The sequence below is a fragment of the Lactuca saligna genome, chromosome 4, assembly GCF_052625555.1.
Source record: "Lactuca saligna cultivar CGN05327 chromosome 4, ASM5262555v1, whole genome shotgun sequence".
Taxonomy (NCBI): Eukaryota; Viridiplantae; Streptophyta; class Magnoliopsida; order Asterales; family Asteraceae; genus Lactuca; species Lactuca saligna.
This window is the reverse complement of record NC_136420.1, coordinates 9,635,001-9,661,861: the sequence shown is the minus strand read 5'-3', so window position 1 is coordinate 9,661,861 and position 26,861 is coordinate 9,635,001. Positions and strand designations below refer to the sequence as shown.

Here is a 26,861-nt window from a genome sequence, read left to right as displayed (position 1 = left end):
GTAAACACCTTTAAGTCCAAGAAATCTAATAAAACCCACGTAGATGGATCTTGTTTCTTTTGTGGAGAAACTGGACACTAGAAGAGGATTTACTCCTCTTATTTGGAAAGAAAGTCTGGAAGAGACTAGTACTTCTTTTATCTACTAGATAGAACCTATACTTTTCATATAACACTTAGGTACTTGTTACTTAAATCTTAATATAATATTTATAAATTTCTTGCAGATATTTGTTGAAGAGTAACTAGCTAAGAAAAATCAAGTAGGAACTACACTCTCGGAGTTTAGTTTATTATTTATGCTTAGAACATAAATTACTGGTAATGTAAAACAATATTTGTTTTGGAACAATGTATGTTTCAATTTACCATGTCTAAATTTATGTCTCAGTTATATTATTCAAATGTTTGACAATTTACTTAATCGCTTTTTTTTCATAATGATAATATTCATATTCGGAAATGATTAACTTATATTGATGAGACTAGATCTCTTAATAGAATTATGAAGTAAATATCAACATTCTTATAAATAAAATTAAGTTCTATATGCAAGTACTTTTTGACTTAAACTTGTTTTAAGTAAAATCATCTTTGACATTGTTATCTTTGTTATATAAATGACATTCACATATTACAACTTCAAGAAAGGGATCTTTGAAGGCAAATAATGTAGTTTATTTGACATATGTGAACCTTATTTATATGTAAATGATTCCTAATGATACGTTCACTAAGGTGTAGAGAAAATAATTAAGGAACTATATACTTTGGTATATGAGTTCTTTTCTAATGAATATCTGAGAATAAGCACAAGATATCAAATCAACTTTGTTAACAACTATAGTAGTTTTAATTTTATTTTACGTGGTATCATAATTGTGAAATCTTTGTTGAAGGTTTCAAAAGTTGAGATACAAACCAGTAAGAACCATCTAACGCCTTAATGATAATAAATGAGGAATTAAATCTTACTTGGTATGATTAACTTTCTAATCGATAGAAATATCCTCCTTTAATCTCTTTGGGATACTACTTCAATCACTATTAATTGTATATCGAATACAAATACCAACTAATAAGTAGATTAAACACTTTATAAAATTTAGTATGGAAGGGATCCATCCTCATCTTACTTAATGCTTTATGGATTTGAAGACGATGTTGGACTAAAACTTCTAAACCTAAAATCTACTAAATACATATTTGTATAATACTCTAAATGTGTCCTACATTATCATATGCAAACCCACCAAAAATAAGTTCTCTTATTCTTGTGAAGGCTAAGTTCGTAGAAAGCAAGCTTCTAATGACAAAGCAAGTAGTACGTACATGGAACTTAAAGCAGCTCAAAAACCATAATCTTATGTAGTAATAGTGCAACTAGTTTTAACAAGGATTGTTAAAATTGAATAATAACTATTCACAAACACAAATTTTTCGTATTAGTGGTAGAAATCATTTATGACTTGAGAAATGTGGAATCTCTCATTGATGAAATTTTATTGATGGTTTCTAGAAAATCCATCAAATACCAAGATGCTATATCATATCTCAAATCTGATAAATGACTTAGAGTCAAGAACATGAGATGAAATCCATGTATGAGAATCAAGTAAGAGATTTATTAAAATTTATCCTTATAGCAAGGATAGAAGGAGAAAATAATTCTTCTAGAAAGAATAAATTACACGGATAACCATACACATTTAAAACAACACTAGTTATAAAAAAGGATTTTCTCATACTCATGTCATTGACTATGATCCTCATCATACTCATGACATTGAATGTGATCAAACCTTTTTCACAAGTATCTATGATTAGATCAACAAGTATATTATATACTATAATTCATATTCTTAATATGAGATATATCAAATAGATATCAAGAAAGACCGCTTTTCTTAATAGACATCTACTAGAAAATATCTATATAGATTATCCTGGAGGTTTTCTTAATCCATGTTATCCTAACAAAATGTGTAGAGCTTGAGATCCACTTGTGGACATAAAGCAAATATCTCAATGTTGCAATCATCATTTCATATAAAACCACAAGGTGTGTTTATTTATCAAAATGGGTAGAACATGTGTTTTTACTAAGAACTAGTGGGAGCATAGTGAAATTACTAATATTGTATGAATAAGACATACTAAATAATTTGAAATCACATTCTAACTAAGCAAGTTCGTTTTCACCTTGACTCGGAAAGTGTTTCTAAAATGAAAGACTTAGGAAGGAGAATATGCATTCTTGGAATGTGAAATCTATAAGGGATAAATAAAATGAATGTTAAAAGTTTCATGTCCTTATATATATATATATATATATATATATATATATATATATATATATACATACATACATACATACATACATATATATATATATAGGCAATATCTTGAAAAGGATCAAGATACAAGACTCTTTTGGAGAATTCTTGGCATTGTAATATGGCTCCATTTTGAGCTAGCCTCAAAAGTACGTGGCTCATAAGCTTGAACTAGATGAAATGATTTATATTCTATTTTCTTGGCAAATGAATTCATCATTTATGCCATATTATGCATAGAACATGGTATTTGATCATGTTGTAAGCGTGTCATATGATACTAATTGAATACAAGGTTAAGTCACTGGATGACTAAGAGAGCATTCTAAGAACACTTTAGAAGAACCAAGAGAATGTATATGAGACAATCAGTTTAGAAAGGATCTTTATGGAAAGAGATACACAAGATGTTAATTTGTAAACAGATACAAATAATTATGAATTATAATTGGATTTTGACTTCATTACGGAATGACGGCTAAGTCTTGTTGGAACGAGGTCGAAGAAAAACATAATGACACAATCCATTATAAAATAAGAATACACTACTTTATATGTTGAATTCAAATATGATTAGATGAATAAAATCATTGAAAAACTATGTTGATTTCTACCATTCATGGATCACATAGAAATCTATGTGTCTTTAAGAGTATACTTAATCAACTAAGAGACTCTATGTCACAAAAGAACACCAATAATATTCTCTAAGACATTTAACTATACTTATAGTAAAGTTAAGTATGGAGATGATAGTATTCACATAATTCACACAAATTAAATTTTGTCAGATCCATTGATAAGGTCATTCTTTTGAGCTAAGTATAAATAGTCACACTTCAGCTATAAGACTTTATTATTCTAGAAATGGGTTTTTATTTGGATTTAGTATTTGGATATTGAAGAATTACCACAACAAACTACTAGATAATGTTATGATATATTAGGATATAGTCATCACATTAATACTTCTGTTCTATATTAACATGTTTAATCCATGAATAATGTTATTATTCTAAAAGTTCGTAGTCGGTTATAGATGTGGGAGCAATTATGAAGTAAGACTAATATGAATTGGATTGGTTGACTCTCACTAGATGAAAGTAGGCAAGTGGTTGTAACCAAGTTTCATAGATACTTGTCATAGAACTAGTATTGAACTGACCCGCATCAAGATCATGTCATGGATCGCTATCATGAATGATACTTGATTAAAAGGTACTATCTTTGTATCCTTAACACGTGAGATACATAGTAGGACTTGAGTGTAAGGAGTATTATGCTTTGATATGGTCAAATGTTGTTCCATAACCGGGCAGTTATAAAAGCCATTTTAGGTATGGTGTGAACTATGAAAGAGGCTTTAGTCAAGATGGGATTTTTTCCTCTTATGTGTTGAGAGTTAGACATCTAAGGCACCTTACCGAAAGTTGAACAACTAATGAGATTGATCATGATCTGTATCTCCTGTTCAACATGATGTCTGTAGCAAAGAGATAACTGATAAACTTATTTTATACACCAATTGTAGCTTTAAGATTTTTGGGAATTGGGTGTTAATAGAAGGCACAAGGTCGTATGTTGTTAGTGGCAGTGAAATGTTGCTAGACGTTCACCACTGTCTATATCATGCTAATATGAGTCATGTGCAAGTGGGAGATTGAAAGGTCTAATATGCTCAAGAATCATATTAAAATGATATTGCTAATTAACATATGATACTAATTGGTTATACTAACACCAACTTGATATAATTGGTTATTTATTAGAAATTGGTTTTAATAAATATTCAATAAACTCTTATAATTAAATTGGAAATTATTTATTTCTAGGAAATAATAATTTTCATTAGCACGTAACACTATATATATATATATATATATATATATATATATATATATATATATATATATAATTCATATGGGTATAATTAATAAGTTATTTACAACTTTATGAATTATTTGAAACCCTTTTTATCTTTTACTTAAAAGACAAAGTTCATATTTTATAAAAGTTGAGTTTATAAAATTTAAACAACTTTTCTCTTTTGTATATAATTTTCGAAACTTTGAGAAGAAGAAAAGAGTTATGATATTTTGATTATTTTAATGAGAGAATGAGTCTTTGATTATTTAAATAAGAGTATGGCATTTTGATTATTTAAACGAGAGAATGGTTCTTTGATTATTTAAATAAGTGCATGGTCTTTTGATTAGTTTATTCAAAAGTAGGGAATTATTTCTACTATAAATACAAGACTTGATGCTTTCATTTGGCTTGCTCATTCACACTCTCCAAAACCGTAACCTCCTTAGAGGAGATTACTCTCTCTCTCTCTCTCTCTCTCTTTCTCTCTCTCTCTCTCTTCATATTTTCTTGAAGTTACTTGCATCTTAATCCCCTCTTTAAGTTCATATTGGTTATGAACTTAAAGCTTAAGGGGTTAAGAGTTTATGGACTAGAATCTACATCAAGTTGAGTCATTGTTAGTGTCTCAAAGGTTCCGCATTCTTCATCAACTTCCAAGTCTCCCAAGAGGACCCAAAGAACAACAAATGCTGTTATTTCTTCATCCTTTCTTTGGTTGGTGTTTAAATATTTCTATAACTTGCAAGAAGATCCTTGGTGATATGAATTGTTATGTTATGCTCAAAATTTTAAGTCTTCCATTACCTATTTTTTTTAGTTTATGAAACTATTTTTGAACTAAAACCCAAGATTTGGTTGGAGTTCTTATCTTTTGCATGAGTTTTGGGTTATTTATAGCCCATTTTGACCAAAAGTGGATTCTAGACATGTTTTGGATATACATGTTATAAAACTTCCACCTTTATGATAGACCTGACATTATTAACCCTTCTGGAGTGGTCGGGCTAAGGATTGTTTTAGAATAAGAGCTTAATGGATATGACATTGTGGTATTTGGCCTTATTTGACCTACGGTTAGAGATCTTAATCCCTTTGGGTGTCTTAATTGGTAAAGTTGCAAACTTTATCTATCCAGACCATAGAATGGACCAGATCTGAGCTTAGGAGCTTTTGGAATAGAAGAAAACAGCTTAATCCATTAAGTTGTTGGAATCTCAGCTCCCACAATATGGCGACCGAGAATTTCTCGTCTGTTTGGTCGTATAGGGTCCACAACATTGCCAAGGAAGGCCACGACGTGGTGGTTGTCTAAAGTCAACGTTGGTCGTTGACTTTGATTATTGACTTTTCGTATGGGTTGACTTTTGGTTAAATTTCTATTTTAAGAAGGTAGGCTTAAGGTATACTTTGTGTGGATTGTTATGTGGTGTTTATCACCCATATTTTGGTAGTGAGAGTTGTTAGTTGTGGTTGGCGCGACTTTGAGCTAGGGTTTTAGTCAGCTTTGTGATCCAGGTGAGTCTTCTCACCATAATTATGGGTCGAATGCACCAATGTCGACTGATTTGTATATGTAGGTTGTATGTATCTACGTGACTATTACTGGTATGATTGTATGTTATATGCATGGAGCCAATCGGGGCTCAGAGTCATTATGGAATCAAGGTTGATACGGACCTGGGGGTTGATACTAACCCGACACAGCTACGTGTTGTTACATGGAGTAATTATGGACTTGCGATTGATACAGACCTGTCATAGCTACGTGTTGTTATATTTATGTATGTATATGTTGTATGTGGTATCTTGGGGGAAACTCACTAAACTTTGTACTTACGGTTTCGTGTTTTTGGTTTCAGGTACTTTCGGTTCTAAAGGGAATGGTCTGACGTGACTGCACTGCATCCCACAGAGTTTCTGTATTAACTACTTATGATTTTTACTCTGATGTTTACATGATGTAATCACTTTGATTGGTTTTGGAAAAACATATTTGTATGACTTATTGCTTTAAAAATGAAAATTTTACTCTAAATTTTTGGGACGTTATACTTTTATCGAACAATACAATAAAATCTTTCGCATTATGGGTCAATTCACTCGACACTAATTTCTTGTTACGATTTTGGAGTTGTTAGTTTTAAGTTTTTTATTTTTTTTCCTAGAAAAACTATTAAGTTGTTTGATGTTTTGTTTTTTTCCTAAGCTTTATAAGTGGTAAGTGGTGGTTGTTTAAATTATGATGGTTTTAAATAAGTTTATGCATATCCTATCTGGATTTGACACATTTATTGGTTTTGTATATTATTGCAGTTTGTGGTTTTGGAGTTGTTAGTCTTAAATTTTTTTTTTTTTTAAGAAAAACTATTAGGTTGTTTGATGTTTTGTTTTTTTCTAAGCTTTATAAGTGTTGGTTGTTTAAATGCCGATGGTTTTAAACAAATTTATCAATTAGATATGTATATTCTATCTCGATTTGACACATTTATGAAATAAATTCAATTTATTTTGTGGCTACTGGTTTCATTAATAAAATAACAATAAATAAGTAAAAAATGAGGCTCTTTTGAAAAAAAAAAAATTAGGTGTAAAATATATTTAAAAAAAATAAATAAACAAATAAAAAGTTAGACTATAGTCTACTTTATGGAATAATTTTATATAATCATATTACATTATAAAGTGGTGTAAATTTAATTCGTTTGCTATATTCATACTTGAACAGTTGAACGACTTCTTAACCTCACACAAGTCACAATGACTAACCTTCTCATATATTTTACTTTTACATCTTTTATTTGTATTTGAATTAAAAACTTTTAGCGGGTTCATCAAATCACAAAGATACACCTGCTTGCTGCTCGTAGTAAATGGCCTTGTATACATTAATCCCTTATGGCCTTATTCCCTTTTATAAGCTGAGGTAAGGGATTCTACAAATACAATCAAATGAAGAGAAAATTATCAAATCTATTTAGAACAGGATTTTACACAGAAGCTCTCTCTTTATTTTCAAAGCTTCATTTTCAGTCACACCCCGTAGACGAATTCACCTTTCCTTTTCTTCTTAAAGCGTGTTCGAAGCTCAAACTACTCCCACATGGCCAAATACTTCACGCCCATCTCACAAAAACTGGGTTCAATTCAGATATATACACCGCCACATCCCTCACCGACATGTACTTCAAGTTTCAGTTCATGGAAAGCGCACTCAAGGTGTTCGACGAAATTACTGAACCAAATACAACATTGATCAACGTTATCGTATCTGGGTTTTCCCAGAACGGGTATTACAAGAAATCTTTGGACATTTTCAGACGAGTTAATAGTGAGTATGGACTCAAACCCGATTCTGCCACCATTGCTAGCTTGTTGTCAGGTTGTGAAAATGACCTAAAAGATGGCCTCCAGATCCATTGTTGGGCTTTCAAGATCGGTGTTGACACAGACATTTATGTAGCCACATCCCTTGTAACAATGTACTCTAACTATAAACATCCAGAAACTGCATCAATTGTTTTCAAACAAATCCATAATCGAAATGTAACTTGCTACAACGCATTTCTTACGGGTTTATTACAAAATCGAATTTTTCAACCCGTATTAGAAACATTCAAACAAATGCTCCAATCATCAGATCAAAACCCAAATCCAGTCACCTTTCTTTCTGTTCTATCCGCATGTTCTGATCTCAAGAATCTGAAATTTGGAAAACAGATTCATGTGCTACTTATTAGACTCAATTTGGTACTCAACGTGTTAACTGGAACTGCACTTTTGGACATGTATTCCAAATGCGGATATTGGCATTGGGCTCATGATGTTTTCAAGGATCTTGAAGGTGTAAGAAATCTAATAACATGGAATTCAATGATTTCAGGGATGATGATGAATGGGGAGATTGAAACTGCTATTCATTTGTTTTCAATGTTGGGATCCGAAGGATTTGAACCCGATTCAGCAACATGGAATTGTATGATAAACGGGTTTTCACACCTCGGGAAAACCCACGAATCTTTCTTGTTTTTTAGAAAGATGTTAGAAACCGGTGAATCCCCGAGTATGAAATCGATCACAAGTTTATTATCTGCTTGTGCTTCTATGTTTGGTTTTGTAAGTGGTAAAGAAATCCATGGATATGTAATTAGAAATGGTGTTAATCATGATGAATTTGTAGCCACTGCACTTATGGATATGTACATGAAATGCGGTCGATCTTCGTGGGCGTTTTTGGTATTTAACAATCTTGAAATAAAACCGAGCGATCCCGTGATTTGGAACGCGATGATATCGGGGTATGGGCGAAATGGGGAGATTGAATCTGCTTTTGAGATGTTCAATTGGATGTTAAAAGAGAATGTGAGACCAAATTCATCGACTTTTAACTGTCTTTTATCGGTTTGTAGTCATAGTGGAAAAATCGAGAAAAGTTTGGAGATTTTAAGGATGATGAAATGTTATGATTTGGTACCGGGTTCGGAGCATTATGGTAGTGTGGTTGATGTTTTGGGTAGATCTGGTAGAATAGATGAAGCTCGGGGGGTGTTAATGGAAATTCCGGAAGTTTCAGGGTCGGTTTTGGCTTCTTTGCTTGGTGCATCGAAGTTTTATTCGGATACGAAAACAGGAGAAGAAATGGCGAGATTGCTTGTGGAATTGGATCCCGAAAGTACTTTGCCTTTTGTGGTGTTGTCGAGTATTTATGCTGAGAAGGGAAGGTGGAAGGATGTGGAAGAGTTGAGAAGTGAGATGGATCGAAGGAGATTGAAAAAGATTAGTGGTTTTAGTTCGGTGATTGTAAGATAAGTATTTGAAATGTTACGTTTTTTTGTTATGATGAGTTGATGATTGTATGTTAAATTGTTAATATACAAGTATCCGGTCCAATAATCTATTTTTCCATTATAATTTAAATAAAGTTTTTATATATAATGTACAAGAAATAAGAAAAACGTTCAATTACATGCTAGAATTGTAGTTTGCACAAGCCAAACCGTTTTTTTAAGAACTGCCCCAAAAAACCGGAACCGGTTTTCTAAGAAGCTGTTTAGAAAAAAATTGATTTTTTTAATCAAAAAGTGTTTTTTTTTAAACAAACCGAATTGGTTTTTAAACCGAAAAAAGCAATTTTTAATAAAATTACACTTTAAAATAAAAATCGAAAAAACTAAACCGATTATAACCGAAACAAAGTTTTTGGATTTTAAAAAAATCGGGGTTTGTGCACGTCTATACTCACTCCAGAATCACAGGATTTATTTAGTTGGGCCAAAGTTTCATTAAGAGCCTGCAACATAAAAAGGGGACTTAGCCCAATATTTCAAATATAAAACTATGGACTATGGTACATGTAAAAGCCATCAATCTGAGTGACTTGCCTTATTAAAAAATTACCAAATGATTTTATATTAACCATTACATGGGGTGCGGGAGGAGCAAAGTGGACTGAGTCTATATATATATATATATATATATATATATATATATATATATATATATATATATATATATATATATATATATATATATATATATATATATATATATATATATATATATATATAGGGTAAATTACACCATTCGTCCCTTATGCATGTGTCCAAAAGCATGTTTAGTCCCTATTTTCAAATTTTAACTCGAACCGTCCCTCGTTTGGTTAAATATTGCACATGTCATCCCTCATTAGTTTAAATTTGCATGCTTTATCCCTTATGAGACATGAAATGACTATTCTACCCTTTTTTAATTATTTTTTCATTTATTTTATTTTTCTTACAATTATTTGTAAAATACAAAATAAATAAAAAAACCCCACCCACCCTCTTTCCTCTAAATTCTGACACACATTAGAGTCGTCGAATCTAGTATAACCACAACCACCGGAATCTGATGCAACCACCACCATCGGAATCTGATACTGCCATCACCAGCGGAAACACCAGAAGTAACTCATGTCTCGATCCAAGAACAATACACCGACAATGAGTAGTCTAACCCTCCACCATCGACACCACCTAGGGTTTCAAACCTTCACCTTCATCATCTCATTTCTAAGATCTCCCGGTGCCACCAAGAGCACCACTGGACTGGAGGCGCCACGAAGGAAGCATAACTATGTTCTTCGGGGGATTCGTTGACATGAAAAGACGTCAGTGACGGTGCTTGTATCACTCACGATGGTGGTTGTTATATCGATGCAAAGAAAGAGGGGGTGAAAAAGAGGGTTTGCCTGATTTTAAAGAAATAGAGGTGGAGCAAGGGTTTCGAACTGAGATGGAGGTAGAAAATAGCACTTTTGTTCTTCCATTTTGCTCCGACGATGGTAGCTCCGACGACCTAGATTCAACAGCTCCAAAACTGCCACCATCAACTCTTCCGCCTGCCAAAAATAAAAACGACCCACCATGTAGATTCAGCAGCTCCAAGACGCCACCATCTACTCCTCCAATGAATCCACCCATATCCTGCCCCCTCCCTCCTTCCCCAACTTTCAAGTCACCATCTCCTCCCATAAACCCAACGACAGAATCAGTGTACTAGGGCCACAAGGACAACAACGTCTGGTTGCTATTTGTGTATGGAACCAACATCCCGGTGCTTCCTTTTTGCTCCATCAATGGTGGCTCCGGTGATCTAGATCCAACAGATCCAAAGAAAAAGATAAGAAAGATGAAGACTACTGGGTAGAAGGGATATGGGGAAACGGGAGGCAGAGGGGTGGTGTGTTTGATGGAGATATATATTTTTTTTCTTTTTTTTTTTAATTAAAATAAGATAAATAAACAAAAGAAAACTAAAAAAGAAATTATCAAGGGCAAATTAGTCTTTTTATGTTCAGAGGGACTAAACGCGCAAGAAAAAACAAACATAAGGACAGTCCGAGTTAATTTTTCAAAATAGGGACTAAACATGCTTTTGTGCATATGCACGAGGGACGGATGGTGTAATTTACCCATATATATATATATATACACTAGGTTATAACCCGTGGACACCACGGATGAGAAAATTAAAAATAATTTTAATTAAATTATAAAGCAACTATTGGGCAATGATAATAAAAAAACTTAATAATTAATAAATATAGATGTTTTATGAGTAAATTCATAATAATATAATGATTGGTTTGAATATCCGATCGAATATTTTTTATTTTCTCTGTAAAACTAAAATTAGATTAAAGGATTTTATTTGAATTACAAATATTATATTTTAAAAAATATTAAAAAAGTAACATGTATCTATTATTTAAGATTGTTATATTTATTAATGGAAATGCTTTAATGAATATCTATTTAATTAAAATTAATATAGTTAAAGATTAAAAATATATCAAGACTCAAAAATCAAAAAGTATATAGAAAATATATACGCATTTATCTTTTTCAAACTTTATTTAGTAGTTTATTTATGTTTTAATTGTTGCATTAAACCTTAAATATCGCTCGTATACTTTATCGAAGGCTATTAATTAAAAAATTACATTAAACTATTTAGCAAAGTAAGAAAGTCATTTTTAGGGCAAAAAAAAAAAAAAAAAAAAAACTATTGTTAATTCCTACGGTAGATGGAAATTCCATCTACTCCTCAACACTTTCTAGTCAAGCAAAAACACATATTACAACCCCTCTCTTTCTCTCTTTGCAAGTCAGTATTTAAAATGCTTCCATTAGGCAAGGATCTGTTCGTCTATGTATTTCGGTGTGACTCGTATTCAAATTTGGGATTGGATGGCCAGGTATTATAGAAATCGATTTAAATTTTGGTATAGGGTTTGAGTATTTTTCATGATTAAAATCGATCATAATATCGTTAGGGTTTTCTTAGATTTGGGTCTTTGTTTGTTAAAATTTTTATGGGTTTTAGGAAATTGGAAGAAATTGAACTTGATTACAAGTCAATTACACTGGTTCATGTATTTATGACCGAAAATATCAATTGTCCAGAGTTAAAGCATTTATTACATGTAATCGTTCAATCGGCGATATGAGATAACCGATGGAATCACGAATGCAAGAACTTTGTTGCATAAGTGTCCGTAGGAAATGGCATTTGTAGGGGTTAGGATATCATCATCAATAGATACAACATCTTTGCCAAAACAAAACCTAAGAAATTATTTATATTTAGTATTTTTCTTGTAAAAATCTATTTTTCTCTGTTTCTATGTTAATTTCCTTCATGTATAGCATTCAAGATGAAATTTTAGGATTTTTTAAGTTTTCACTAAATAGCAAGAATGATCAAGCTTTGCAGGCATTACTATTTTTTCCATACTTTCAATAAATTTAATGCTCTATATATTTCTATTGTTTAATTCTTTGTGTGTTGTTATTCTAAAGACTAAAATCAATTCAACTTTTAAAATTATTGCTAATGATCAAAAGATATAAACAAATTCAAATGTTTGACCATAAATGGAAAATGTGACATGGATTTTGACTTTGATAGATCGAGGAGGTAGTATTGTTAGATGGAACACCACAACATGGAAGCAGATAAGCTCAAAGCATGCCATTCAGGACCCGGTTTTGGCCTTCAGTGTTTCAAATGTTGGAAAGTTACTTGCCATATAAGAATCTTAACACAACAAAAAAAAATTTCGACAGACATAAACATAAACAATAGAATTTTTTTCCAAAAAACTTACAAAAAAGAAGTTGGATATTGTGCTATCAATATTAAGGGCTAACAAAACAAAATGATTGTTATGTCATGCCATATACCCCACATCCCTTACAAGTTCCATCTAACAATGCTACGATAACACATTAACATAATTACAATAAAAACTGTATTCCAATGGAATCGAACAAATCAAATGTCACATAAATACGTAAATAATTAATTTTTTAAAACTTCTTTTCTCAGGTACCTATTATGCAAAGTGTATGAAAGTAGATCAAGAAAATGGAGGTCATCCATAACAGCAATTATATATTTGGGAAGGTAATAATCTATTTTATGGTATTTTATCACACAAACATATAAATTATAGCAATGTAGTTAGTTAAAGGCATAGTTGTCATTTTCTAATATAAAAGGGCAGAATTGTCATTTACTACCTAAATGATAAATTTAATTTATATTTGACAGTAAAAAACATAATTAAAAAATATAGCTGAAAAAAATTGATAAATGATAGTTTTTCTATTAAATGATATATTTGTCATTTTTATAATATGAAAGGGCATAGTCATCATTTTCTAATATAAAACGACAGAGTTGTCATTTTCTAATATTAAAGGGTAAAATTGTCACTTTCAACCTAAATGATAGCTTGAATTTATATTTGACAGTAAAAAACATAATTAAAAAACAATATAGCCGATAGAATAAGAAACAGATGAATAAAAATATAAAAACTATATAAAAATATGAATATTTGAGTAAAAATATTAGTGTAGATAACTCTGTTCGAAATATTGAAGTGTGTATGATTGTTTGAGTAAAATAGAATAAGAAACAGATGAATAAATAGCATGTTACTTCTGAAAAGTTATTTTAAATGGATAATTTATGAAAAAACTTCTACCAAATGAATAAAAACATAAACAAACAAATAAAACAGAAAATATCAATCAATAAACACAATATATTCGGAAAAGGTAAAAATGGTAAAACTGAATAAAAAATAAAATAAAATAAAAAACTTTAATAAAATATGAATTTTTGAGTAAAATAGAATAAAAACAGATAAATAAATAGCATCGTACTTATGAAAAGTTTTTTTTTAATGGATAATTTATGAAAAAACTTCTATGAGATTATTAAAAATATAGAAACTGTATCAAAATATGAATATTTGAGTAAGAATATTAGTGTAGATAACTCTGTTTGAAACATTGAAGTGTGTATATTCTGGCAAGAAAAACAATCCTTATATTTGGTAAAACTGCTTGTCAGAAAAATTCAAGTGATAAGTTAGAAACATAAACATTAGTTTTTGACTATAAATTATTCATACAGAAAGACAAGGAAATATAGATATGTAAATTAATGATAACTAAATAAACGATATAAATTAGTTGCAATCGAAATGAAGCACAAACCTTTTATTATTATCATCGATTATTCTTAGTTTTTTCTGTTCCATGGAAGTCATCAGAGCTCAGAGAGAATGTCATCAATAATTGTTTGAAATATAATACTTTGTGGAAGTAAAACCGATTATAGGAACTGATATATGCATATGCATTTATTTTGAACCTGATTTTCAGGGATTTAAGGTATATCTAAATCGGAAGATTGGAAGATAATTGACCAGCATCAATTTCGGCTCCTGATTTTAAGGGATACAGGATCTTCATTATGGAATATGGAATTTTCAATTTTAAATTGTTTTGGATATGGATTGAAGAATTGAAGGAATGTGTATATGGGCGGGAAAGTTTTTTGTTTATTGCTTCTTGTAATGCCACGTGGCAGATTTGTAGTCTAAGAGTTGGACAAGTGGATTCTAAAAGAGGTTTTTATTAGGATTATATATATATATATATATATATATATATATATATATATATATATATATATATATATATATATATATATATATATATATATATAGGTTCAGGTTCATTTGAAACCATTCTAATTTTGTGAGACCGTGAGATCAAATCTAAAAATAATTTTAAAATGCAAAATAAATGGAAAAATCCAAAAATTCTTTTTTTTTAAATATTATTTTCGGAACTTGAATTAACTAAAAAAAATATAAAAAAAATAAAAAAATCCGTTTTTTTTTTTGAAAAATACGTGAAATATTCTAAATAGAATATTACACCGACATATTCTAAAAAATAATTTTAAAATGCAAAAAAAATGGAAAAATCTAAAAATTCTTTTTTTAAATATTATTTTCGGAACTTGAATTAACTAAAAAAAATAAAAATAAAAATAAAAAAAAATTCTTTTTTTTTTTAAAAAATACGTGAAATATTCTAAATAGAATATTACACTGTACATATTCTAAAAATAATTTTAAAATGCAAAATAAATGGAAAAATCAAAAAATTCTTTTTTTAAATATTATTTTCGGAACATGAATTAACTAAAAAAATTAAAAAAAAAATTTTTAAAAAATAAAAAAAATACGTCTCACGGTCTCACAAAATATAGGTGATCTCAAATGAACCTAACCCTATATATATATATATATATATATATATATATATATATATATATATATATATATATATATATATATATATATATATATATATATATATAGGGAAGAGTTATATGGAAAATGAATGACTAGGGCAACACATATTTAAAACAATGAAAACATGACAACACATCACTTCCACAATACATTACTTGTGAAGAAAGAAATGGACACGTGTCATTTGATTATTGGTTCCGGTAGATGTTGCCCTAGTTATTTGTTTTCCATATAACTAATTTCTATATATATATATATATATATATATATATATATATATATATATATATATATATATAATAAAATTATAATAGCAATAATGATCTTTTTTCTGATTCGTCTAGAACATTTGAGGATATTTAAATCCTCGGGACCGATCATGTTAGTGTGCTTAGGTATCATACAAATATGTCATCAAAAGGTCATTAGCGAATCTAGGATTCATGCCCATGTATGTCCATCTTAATTAGGGTGGTAAAATAGGCACGGGTTTAAAAGTTTTAGTAGAAGTTATATACCATTGAATATATTGAATACTTGTTTTTTTGAAAATCATATTTGTCAGGATTACATTACTATTCAAGTTGTTTAGTGCATTTTCATATATGCCTATAATATAATTTTTTAGATTTGGTCTAAAATCATATTTTGGAAACTCGTTAGGATATAATTTAGTCATTTTGAATAGTTCATCCATTTTAAATTATTAAAAAAACTTATTTGGACACACATAGCCCATAAAATCAAAGAATATTATTTTATTCCAGTTGATGACCCAATAAAATTTACATCAAATTTTATAGTTGTGTGAGTAGTTAATCTACGAGTTAAATAATATAACTTTCAAATAACCAATTTTTAAATTCGGGTTTCGTTTCCCTAAATATGACTTATTACCAAATTCTTACGGACAAACTGGATAATAACAAAAGGGTGAAAAGAACCCCAACTAAACTATAACTTTTCATTCTTTACATGTTTTAAAGGTTTATGCTATAAGTATCTTTTTCATTGACATTGAGTGTCACATCATTGGTATACATTATTATATTCACATATAAAGAGGATACACAACAACAACATTGCGGGTACCTATAAAAATTACAGTTTTAAATCCTATAAATATGGACAAAAAACTGTTTAACATATTGAAACTCGTAATAAGTTTTTTGAAACCATAGTTATCCATAAACACTTTTTATATACATATAAATTCGTCCTTGCAAAAGGAATGGCCCCATACTTGGTTAGGGACTACTGGCTTGTAAGTTATAACCTGATTTTATTCAAAGTTTGTATTGAATTCGATGGAGTTTTTTTTTTTTTTTTTTTTTTTTTTGGGTAAATTACACCAATCGTCCCTCGTGCACATGCCAAAAAGCGTGTTTAGTCCCTATTTTCAAAAATTAACTCGGACCGTCCCTGATTTGTTTTTTTCTTGCATGCGTAGTCCCTATTGACATGAAATGATTATTTTACCCTTAATAATTTCTTTTTTCATTTCTTTTATTTATTTATCAGTTTTAAATTAAAAAAACAAAATAATCTCTCAAGAAATCAAATTCATTACTCCACGACTCCAAATCCACTTCAAGACCATACACCAAGAAATCGATACATCTACAACCAAAATAATCTCTCAAAAAATTGATACATCATCAGCGATCATTTGTATCTCAAACCAACCAAAAATTTCCACCGGTGAATCGTAGGAGCTAGTTTCCATCCCTGTAATATGTGATTTTATAAATGTCACATAAATTGTCTGATCTAGACTCTCCAATCACCATCCATGGTCTAAACTCGCCGATTGCTAAAGAACGACGACGACCACCAACGTATGATTTAGATGTCGACTTCAATTTCTGGAACTATCCCACTCTTTCCTCCATACAGATCCGACGAGACCCCAAACCTACAAATCGGAAAAATCAAACCTCAAAGATCAAACCCTAAACCTAGAAATCAAAACTAACTAAACCCTAAACCTGCAAATTGGAACTAACGAGTTGCAGGAGAAGAAATAGGATTTCGATCGACAGAATCATATCGACGAACGTGATGTCCACCGCCACCAAATCGAGGAGGATTCCATCCACCACCGCTTCATCTTCCTCATAGATGGTGTAAGTCGACGATGGCTAATTTACCTCGTGATGTAGATTATAGCTTCATTGAGGATTCAGTTTGTAGTCTAATGGCTTCTTCAAGTCAGAGTGAAGTGATTTGAGGTTCTTCAAGTCAATGTGATGGCTTCTTGTGTGTGTGTTTGTTTCGTATTGAAGAAGAATGGAGAGAGAGAGAGAGGGGGGGGGGGGAGAGAGAGACATTGGAGGTGGTGGTGGTATTTTCAATTTTTCATACGTGTGAGAGAGATAGATATTAGAGAGTTGTTTTTTTAATTGTTATCAATAATAAATAATATTAAAATTAATTAAAAATAAATATCCAAGGGCATAATGGTCATTTTAAATGTGGAGTGGACTAAATTCGCAACAAAAACACATATCAGGGACGAAGTTAGCAAGTTTTAAGCAAACGAGGGACGGTCAGAGTTAATTTTTGAAAATAGGGACTAAACACGCATTCTGGCATGTGCACGAGGGACGATTGGTGTAATTTACCTTTTTTTTTTTTTTTTGTGTGTGTGTCCAGCAATTATGCAATTATGTTGATCTTATAGAAAAATCAGATCCGGTATGAACTGAAATGGGTCTGGAGCAGACCACCCATTTTTTAAACCGGGTCCAGATGCACCTCGCTACGATCATAACCGTTTATCAAATCCCTACTTTTCTAACCAAGTTTTGCATTCTTCATTTCTCCTACTCCTACACCCAACCGTTTTTCCCAAACATTTGTCTCGTTTACGTCCACAACTTCGTCTTCTTCATCCGACTAAACCCTTTCTGCAACTTCCTCTCTCCATCTCCAATGGCTTCATCCATATGCTCTTCGTTTCGAGCAATTATCCCTCAGTGGACTCACACCAACAAAAATTTCAGATACTGTCTACTCCTACTCTGCAAAAGGAAGCATTCTTTCAATTTCACGCCATTAACTATTTCTTCTGCTTTCAACAATGATTCCATTCCTCCAACACCAAACCCTAAACGATCCCAGGTAACTAAAATCATCACCTGTATCTCTCTCTGTTATTATACACATCATCTTCGTTTCATTGATTGCAGATGAGTTACGATCCTTCAGAAGATCTCTTCGGAATTTACGCGGATCTGCAGCCGAGGTATTGCTTCTGACTTTCGATTCTAGTGTGTTTTAGGGATTTATCTACTTGGATTAGATGAGTTTATCCAATAGCCCTAATATGTTTATAACTGACGTCAATTTCGATTTCAAATTTTGGAACATCCAAAACATGATTAACAAAATTCCCCTGTCATTACTCAAAGTGTGTGACTTTGATTCCAGGAAAGGTCTTTCAAGTGATTCAAGTCCAAGGTCTTGGTTTGGTCCAAATGGTCAGTATATTAGAGAGTTGCCTTGCCCAAGTTGCAGGGGAAGGGGCTACACTCCCTGCACAATATGTGGCATTGAAAGATCAAGATTAGATTGTTCACAGTGTAATGGAAAGGTGTGCTTTCATTCTGTATGTTGAATTATGTGTCTTTTACTTACACAAACCTACCTCCTTTGTACTCGATTATGTCAGGGTATGGTTACATGTCATCAATGCTCGGGCGAATGCGTAATTTGGGAAGAGTCCATTGATGAACGACCATGGGAGAAAGCTCGTTCAATGTATCATCTCTTATCTTTTTGTGACTTCAATATTAGTTTTCTTTACATATTTCTTCTAAATATATGCTTTTTCATACAAATTACCATCATAGTAATTGACTTCATAAAAAACATCATACTTGGTTTTTCTCAAGAACTAATAACCTTTCTTCTGAAAATGTCAAAGAACCTTATAGTTTGCAAATATAAAACATGCAAGAAACCACATCAAAATATAAATGTAATAAGAATCATCATACTTAAACTTTTATGGCCAGAACCTCTTGTTATAGTGTTCTTTTCATATAGCTTATGCATGAGCGACTAGTTGGATAATTCGTAAAAAATTAGGATGCGTTTGGTTGTGAAAGTTGTTTTCATTTTCCAAGAAAATGTTTTCAGATAATAGACTTGATTTTTATTTCTAGTTTTCAATGAAAATTTTAGTGTGAGTTTGGTTGTAGAAAATTTTCCAGTTTCTAGGAAAATTTTCCAAGAAAAGCATAAATTTTGAAAACGAGTTTGGTTCGTTCAGTTTTCCATAGGTTTCTAATAAAATGAAAATTTTCAGTTTTCCATAGGTTTCTAATAAAATGAAAATTTTCAGTTTTCCAAATTGTATGTAAATTAAAAAAGTGATTTTTACAATTTTCCAAATTTCTAAGATGGAAAATGAAAACTCCACCGGTTCCAACCAAACGTGTTTCCTAAAATTTTCATTGAAAACTGAAAATAAAAACTAATTCTATTTTCTGAAAACAGTTTTCCACAACCAAATGCACCCTTAGAAATCGTGTTTGGTTGGAAGGTGGAGTTTTCATTTTCCATCTTAAAATTTTGGAAAACTATAAAAATCACTTTTCTAATTTAAAAAGAAAGGACTTAAGGTACTATTTCTGTTCAACTTAATGGGCTTAATGGATTAAGCACTTAATCCAGACAGCTACACATGGTTGTTTTTTAACTTAATCTGACTTAATAGGTTAAGCCAAAAAAACTGGCTAAATGTATTTGCCCTTCTTTTTTCCTCCCAACTCATTAAAATCGATGAATATTGTGAAATTAGCTTTTTGGAATGTAAATGTAAGGGTAAAATGGTCATGTATACAACACTTTATCCAAACATACATCATGAAATAAAACTGTCTGTTGTGTATTTGTTGTTTTCAGTTCTCCACTGAGAGTAAAGGAAGATGATGAAGTTGACAATCTTGAAATAAAACTGTCTGTAAGGAAAAAGTCAAAGCGTGTGTACCATTCTCCATCTCCTGAAGTTGGTTTGAAGATCAGTAAAGCTTTGAAAGCAAGTTTGTTTCTTTCCTTTTTTTTTTTTAAAAAAAAAACATAATACAGGATTCAGTAGTAGTAGATGGATCATGAACTAAATCTTTTGTTTGTTAGTTGGGTGATTGCAGAGTCTGAATGCGAAAACTGGATTATTCACCAACCGAATGAAACTCATCCATGGTAATCCCAAGCTTCATGCTCAACGAGTGGCAGCCATCAAGGTTTTCTTTCTTTGTATGATGTGTCTGTGGGTCCCATTCCCATTCAGATGATTTTCAACACTTGTAAAAATATACTCTTACTGTTTTCAGAAATCTAAAGGGTCTGTTGATGCAAGAAAGCATGCTTCAGAATCCATGAAAGCCTTCTTTAGCGATCCAGAAAACCGACGCAAAAGAAGCATTTCCATGAAAGGTACATAGGAAAGGGCATTTACGTCTTTTTCTCTGTCTCGTCTTGTCCTGTAGCAGCTGAAAGTGAGTTTTGGTTTGGTGTTAGGGGTGGACTTTTACTGCAAAAACTGCGGTCGATTAGGGCACAGGAGACACTACTGTCCGGAACTTGATCAAACGGATCGACGGTTCAGATGCAGGTTGTGTGGGGAAAAGGGCCACAACAGAAGAAGCTGCAAGACAAATGAATCAGATAAAACAAGTTTTAATCCACCGTGTTGCAGTGTATGTGGAAAACCCGGGCATAATCGTAGGACTTGCCTTGGGCTTCAAGAAATCTCCCCCACATCCACCACAACCAAAACTCAGGGGATCAAGAAATCTCCTGTTGACTTGAAGAAAAGAGGTTACACTTGCAGGCTGTGCGGAGGAGAAGGTCACAACCTCAGGACATGCCCCTCAACAAATACTAATCATGTTAATTGTTAATGTTTCAGTAAAATAAAAAAGGTATATGATTTTATTATTATTAAAATGATGAAAAGTGGAAATAAGTTTTTGTTTTTGATTTTAGAAATATCATCCTAAGCCACATTCCGTAGTAACATACCCTCTGAATTAGTTATACAATACATTTCATATTTCATCTAATATAGAATGAGTAGTAATGTTTCTCATTATGAAAAAGCATTTTACATATACTTTTAACTTTTATCTACACCACCATTTAAATAAAGTAACCATTAAACTAAAGTTCAATTACTCCACAAAATTTACTTGCTTAGCATCATGAGCCGCTGGCTGGCCGGCCGCCCTCTCTTCCTCTTAGATGGCCTTCCCGGTGATCTCTTCACAACCAACTTCCCGCCCTCTTCTTTACCTTCCACCTCCACATGTGACGGCCGCCCTCTCTTCCTTTTCAATACTTCATCCGCCGGAGCTTTGCTAGCTGACTTCTTGGACTGCACCTTTTTCTCCACCACCACCTCCACACGAGGTGGTCGTCGTTTCAGCATCTTTGAAACTTCAGCCGCTGGAGCTTTGCCAACTGGCTTCTTAGATCGCCCTTTTCCCTCCACCACCAACTCCACCCGCGGCGGTCGGCCTCGTAATCTCTTTGAAATTTCAGCAGCTGGAGCTTTGTCAGCCGGCTTCTTAGACCGCCCCTTTTTCTCCACCACCACCTCCACACGTGGTGGCCGCCCTCTTAATCTCTTTGAAACTTCAACCGCTGGAGCTTTGTCAGCTGGCTTCTTAGACTGCCCCTTTTTGTCCACACGCGGTGGCCGCCCTCTCGGTCTCTTTGAAACTTCAGCTGCCGCCCGAACTTTTCCGGCTGGCTGCTTTTCATTCACCACCTCCCGTCCATCATCTTTACTTTCCACCACCACACGTGGCTGTGGAGGCTTCCCGCTTGACCTCTTCAAAACTTCGGCCACCGGAGCTTGAGCTTTGCCAGTTGACTGCTTGGGCTGCACCTCCACACGTGGCGGTGGCAGCTGCCCTCTGGACCTCTTCTTCAAAACTTCAACCGCGGGTGGTTGCTTGGACTGAACTCTTTTCTTGGTGACTCTTGCGAGACACAACTTGTCTTCGCTTTTGATAAACTTAAATACACATTTGTCACCTTCACATAACTCATTAACTCGCCGGAATTCACTCCACCCTGCCGACAAATAGTACCTTTTGCTATCCGATAGTAACCTTATTTTCCACTCTTGTCCATCAATATTCTTCATTATCACGCTTCTTTCTGCATCTATTCTGGCCAACCGAGCAAATTCCGATGGAAGCCGCTGATGAGTTTTTTACAAAAGTTAAAATTTTCATTAGAAACAAATAATCTCACAGATTAAGATGAATTTATATACTACTTAAGGTAAAACTTACCATAGACATTGTGTGACTTTTAGACATAATCGTCATAAAGTAAGGGTCGCCATTATCCCCATCAACATCAACATCACCACCACCATCACCATCGTCATCTTCGTCACCGGCATCTTCTTCATCGACACCACCATCATCAAAAATATCATCTTCTTCTTCCTCTTCTTCATCAGATTCTTCCTCTTCCTCATCCTCATCCTCATCCTCATCTTCTTCTTCTGCTTCTGCTGCTTCTTCTTCGTCGTCTTCGACACCATCTTCTACTTCAACTTCTTCTTCCTCTTTCTCTGCTTCTTGTTCTTCTACTTCATCATGGTCATCATTTTCAACCTGGATTTGTGAAGGGAAATCTCTTTCACACCCATTTGGACTGAAAATTGAAAATTTGAATGTGGATTCATCAACGAGCCAAAACACAAGAAAATCCCCAAATCCCAAGTCGCTATCTTCAACGACGTCGCTCCATCCATCGGTAAAGCAGTAAATTTCACCTTCTTTTTTTATCTTCAATCTCCATTTATACCCTCCATTTCTTGATCGGAGTATTGGGTTCTCAGGGATCTTGTTCTCCAAGTGCCTGCGGATAAAAGCAGATGGCAAATCCTGCAAAATTGCATGATTAGGAAAACGACAGGAAAAGAAAGAATAGAAATTGGATTGAAGTTGATGAGCACCAAGCGAGGGGCGGAACGGTCGAGCAAAATCTTGTAGAAGGATGGGAGCGGGCGAAGGGCCATGATTTTGCAGAGTGCAGAAGGTTGGAATTGGGAAAGAGGAATGTTAGTTGCCGCTCGTACTTGCCCTATACACACCTACCTGAAATAAACATCAATAAAAATCGGCGTTCAATTGAATATATATATATATATATATATATATATATATATATATATATATATATATATATATATATATATATATATATACACTAGCAGTGCACCCGCGCAAAGCGGCGGGGCGTGTAAATTCTTTTAGTGATATGTTTCCTCTACAAAAATGTTATGTTACAAAAGAAAGTACACGTCGAAGACAAAATAATCAAACTATGGTGTTATTTGGGAAATGAAGTCATTTTTTGTTCCTGGACGGTGGACTTTATAGTAGAGGAGGGAACAAAGAGGTATATGCGATTGGAGGGATATTTGAATCAACATGCTAAATTTAAGGATATCTAAAAGGGTTCAAAATTTGAATGAATCCGAGATTTGAGGAAACCATATCAAATTGTTGAGAAATCTAAGGAGATTTGATAATAAATATTTGAATTCAAAATATGGTTAAAATTTAATATTATTTTATTAATGATTACTTGTACTATCAGCTTCATCATTTGGACGTCTTAAAAAAATATTATTATTATAATCAATCTATATTTAGAAATAGTTAGATTTCTTTTATAAGATACTAAAGATATATATATATATATATATATATATATATATATATATATATATATATATATATATATATATATATATATACTAGCAGTGTACCCGCGCAAAGCGGCGGGCGTGTAAATTCTTTCGGTGATATGTTTCCTCTACAAAAATGTTATTTTACAAAAGAAAGTACATGTCGAAGACAAAATAATCAAACTATGGTGTTATTTGGGAGATGAAGTCATTTTTTGTTCATGGACGGTGGGCTTTATAGCAGAGGAGGGAACAAAGAGGTATATGCGATTGGAGGGATATTTGAATCAACATGCTAAATTTAAGGATATCTAAAAGGGTTCAAAATTTGAATGAATCCGGGATTTGATGGAACCATATCAAATTGTTGAGAAATATAAGGAGATTTGATGATAAATATTTGAATTCAAAATGTGGTTAAAATTTAATATTATTTTATTAATGGTTACTTGTACTATCAGCTTCATCATTTGGACGTCTTAAAAAAATAATATTATTATAATCAATCTATTTTTAGAAATAGTTAGATTTCTTTTATAAGATAGTAAAGATATATATATGTTCAGGTTAATTTGAAACCATTCTAATTTTGTGAGACCGTGAGACCAAATCTAAAAATAATTTTAAAATGCAAAATAAATGAAAAAATCCAAAAAAAAAAAAAATTTAAATATTATTTTCGGAACTTGAATTAACTAAAAAAAATATAAAAAAAAAATAAAAAAATCCGTTTTTTTTTTAAAAAAATACGTGAAATATTCTAAATAGAATATTACACTGACATATTCTAAAAAATAATTTTAAAATGCAAAATAAATGGAAAAATCTAAAAATTCTTTTTTTAAATATTATTTTCGGAACTTGAATTAACTAAAAAAAATATAAAAAAATTCTATTTTTTTTGAAAAATACGTGAAATATTTTAAATACAATATTACACTGTACATATATATATATATATATATGTATGTATTATTTAAATGAGATTTCTATTTATGTTTTTTAACTATCTATTTATTTTTTGGAAAATGGAAAATATATATATTAAATAAACCACAACAAGCTGATGCGACAAAGATTACACAACAATAGTTCAAAAAACAGAGAATTACAAACAATGAAATGCGCAAATATTCCACACTCTCCGGTCTATCTTTTTAACTGAAGTTCTGTGTTTGCTCTAGATAAAAGATAAAACTTTTATCCTTTCAAGAATCATTGTTGGTCTCATGAGGAAGTTCTCGAAAATCCATTTATTCCTTCCAACCTATATGCACTATAACGTTCCACATAATATCATATTCAACAAACTTTGTTTCTTCTTATCACCGGACCATCTTGATATGAAGAGAAGCATATCCATAACGGAGGAAAACTTCTCACTCATAATTTCACACCAGTTAAGTATCGATTCCATAATCTCCATTGCCATAGGGCATGAAATCATAATGTGATCACCCATGTCCGCATCCTTATTACAAGCTTTGCATATTGTGGTTGGGATGGTAACCCCTTAATGGCTAAGAGCCACTGCAATAGGGATTCGTCCAAACGAATGCTAGAATCTTGAACGGAGTCACCTTACCCCAATCAAATGGTTCATCATTCACTACATATCCTGCTAATTCAATTCGTTCTCTTAACATACACACCATAAAACGACATTCGGCTGTAAATTCTTATTCCCACCTATCATCATTCGAATTCCAAGAATGATTTCTTTAGGGTCAATGTTTATCTTTTCCAAATACGATCTAGATTTAGTAATATTCATCCACACCGCTTTAATTGATCTGTTAGTAAAAACCGACCAATGTCTTCCGTCTAACTTGTGGATACATCGTATGACCCTCGCCCATAAGGCTGAATCCTCTGTTTTCTATCTCCACATCCACTTGGCTAAGAGTGAAATATTGAGGGACTTAATGGAACCAAGCCCCATACCTCCCACTTTCCTTGGTGAAATAAGATTTTCCCAAGAAACCCAACATATACTTTTTTTTATCATACAGCCTTATCCAAATAAAATTCCTGCTAATTCTTTCTAAGGTGTCAATTACACCTTTTGGTACAACAAAGATAAACATATAGAACGTAGGAAGATTTCCAAGTACCGCCTTTGCAAGGGTTACTCTACCTCCAAAGCTTAAGGCTTTCGCTTTCCAAGTCGTAAGCTTTGCATGAAATTTATCAATAGTTGGTCTCTATGCATTCCTTAAATTCATATTTTCACCTACCGGAATTCCCAGATAGGTGAATAGGGTAGATGAAGGTTCACATCCAAGTGGGGATGCCCCGTTTAAAACTTCCATTTGGGAAGTCCCCACTCCATAAACCTTCGACTTCTTGAAATTCACCTTTAGCCCTGACAAAACATGGAGGCATCTTAGGATCCGAGCCAGATTTGCAATATTCTTTCATGACCATTCACCTATAAACAATGCATCATCAGCATAAAATAAATGGGATAAACAAAGATTAGATTGTGGGAATTTGATGCCATCGAATATTCCTTTTTCCACTGCTGTCTTCATCGCCTGATTTAGCCCTTCCATCGCGATTATGAAGAGAAATGGATAGAGTGTGTCTTCTTGCCTAACACCTTTTGACATAGAGAATTCATTCGTCCGACTGCCGTTAATGATCACCGAAGCTCTCCCAGATCCAAGACAACCACTTATCCATAATCTGCATTTCGACCCAAAACTTATTTGCTCCATGATCGAGCCCAGATATGCCCAATTTACCGAGTCAAATGCTTTATTAAAATC

The 26,861-nt window shown here is 32.4% G+C and overlaps 4 protein-coding genes and 1 long non-coding RNA gene across 5 annotated transcripts; 3 read left to right on the top strand and 2 right to left on the bottom strand.

Moving 5' to 3' along the window:
• Positions 1-7,022: 7,022 nt before the first annotated feature.
• LOC145041189 (Pentatricopeptide repeat (PPR) superfamily protein) lies at positions 7,023-9,083 on the top strand. Its single transcript, XM_078989136.1, has one exon. The coding sequence runs from the start codon at positions 7,154-7,156 to the stop codon at positions 9,008-9,010; it is 1,857 nt and encodes a 618-aa protein (XP_078845262.1). The 5' UTR covers positions 7,023-7,153; the 3' UTR covers positions 9,011-9,083.
• A 2,694-nt stretch (positions 9,084-11,777) lies between these two features.
• Positions 11,778-14,669, top strand: LOC145041188 (uncharacterized). Its single transcript, XR_013679988.1, has 3 exons — positions 11,778-11,942; positions 13,076-13,153; positions 14,425-14,669. It is a non-coding gene; the product is annotated as an uncharacterized LOC145041188 (long non-coding RNA).
• Positions 14,670-18,170: 3,501 nt separating this feature from the next.
• LOC145041187 (zinc knuckle (CCHC-type) family protein) lies at positions 18,171-21,368 on the top strand. The gene is made up of 8 exons (XM_078989134.1): positions 18,171-18,491; positions 18,560-18,615; positions 18,801-18,963; positions 19,042-19,130; positions 20,280-20,412; positions 20,525-20,617; positions 20,708-20,810; positions 20,895-21,368. The coding sequence occupies exons 1-8, from the start codon at positions 18,303-18,305 to the stop codon at positions 21,275-21,277; spliced, it is 1,209 nt and encodes a 402-aa protein (XP_078845260.1). The 5' UTR covers positions 18,171-18,302; the 3' UTR covers positions 21,278-21,368.
• Positions 21,369-21,441: 73 nt separating this feature from the next.
• Positions 21,442-23,514, bottom strand: LOC145041186 (uncharacterized). Its single transcript, XM_078989133.1, has 3 exons — positions 23,353-23,514; positions 22,679-23,281; positions 21,442-22,584 (listed from the first exon to the last, which is right to left on the bottom strand). Exons 1-3 carry the CDS (start codon positions 23,413-23,415, stop codon positions 21,562-21,564), a joined length of 1,689 nt encoding a protein of 562 aa, XP_078845259.1. The 5' UTR covers positions 23,416-23,514; the 3' UTR covers positions 21,442-21,561.
• Positions 23,515-26,507: 2,993 nt separating this feature from the next.
• On the bottom strand, positions 26,508-26,810 carry LOC145039266 (putative mitochondrial protein AtMg01250). Its single transcript, XM_078987341.1, has one exon. It carries the CDS (start codon positions 26,808-26,810, stop codon positions 26,508-26,510), a length of 303 nt encoding a protein of 100 aa, XP_078843467.1.
• Positions 26,811-26,861: the final 51 nt, after the last annotated feature.

Excerpts from the sequence above, each read along its gene's own strand:
- LOC145041189 (XM_078989136.1), top strand. The coding sequence starts at position 7,154 with ATGAAGAGAAAATTATCAAATCTATTTAGAACAGGATTTTACACAGAA.
- LOC145041187 (XM_078989134.1), top strand. The coding sequence starts at position 18,303 with ATGGCTTCATCCATATGCTCTTCGTTTCGAGCAATTATCCCTCAGTGG. Across the intron at positions 18,616-18,800 it reads TACGCGGATCTGCAGCCGAG|GAAAGGTCTTTCAAGTGATT; the intron begins GTATTGCTTCTG and ends CTTTGATTCCAG. Across the intron at positions 20,618-20,707 it reads AACGAGTGGCAGCCATCAAG|AAATCTAAAGGGTCTGTTGA; the intron begins GTTTTCTTTCTT and ends TACTGTTTTCAG.
- LOC145041186 (XM_078989133.1), bottom strand. The coding sequence starts at position 23,415 with ATGGCCCTTCGCCCGCTCCCATCCTTCTACAAGATTTTGCTCGACCGT. Across the intron at positions 23,282-23,352 it reads ACCGTTCCGCCCCTCGCTTG|GATTTGCCATCTGCTTTTAT; the intron begins GTGCTCATCAAC and ends GCAATTTTGCAG. Across the intron at positions 22,585-22,678 it reads AAAGTCACACAATGTCTATG|CGGCTTCCATCGGAATTTGC; the intron begins GTAAGTTTTACC and ends AAAACTCATCAG.
- LOC145039266 (XM_078987341.1), bottom strand. The coding sequence starts at position 26,810 with ATGGAGCAAATAAGTTTTGGGTCGAAATGCAGATTATGGATAAGTGGT.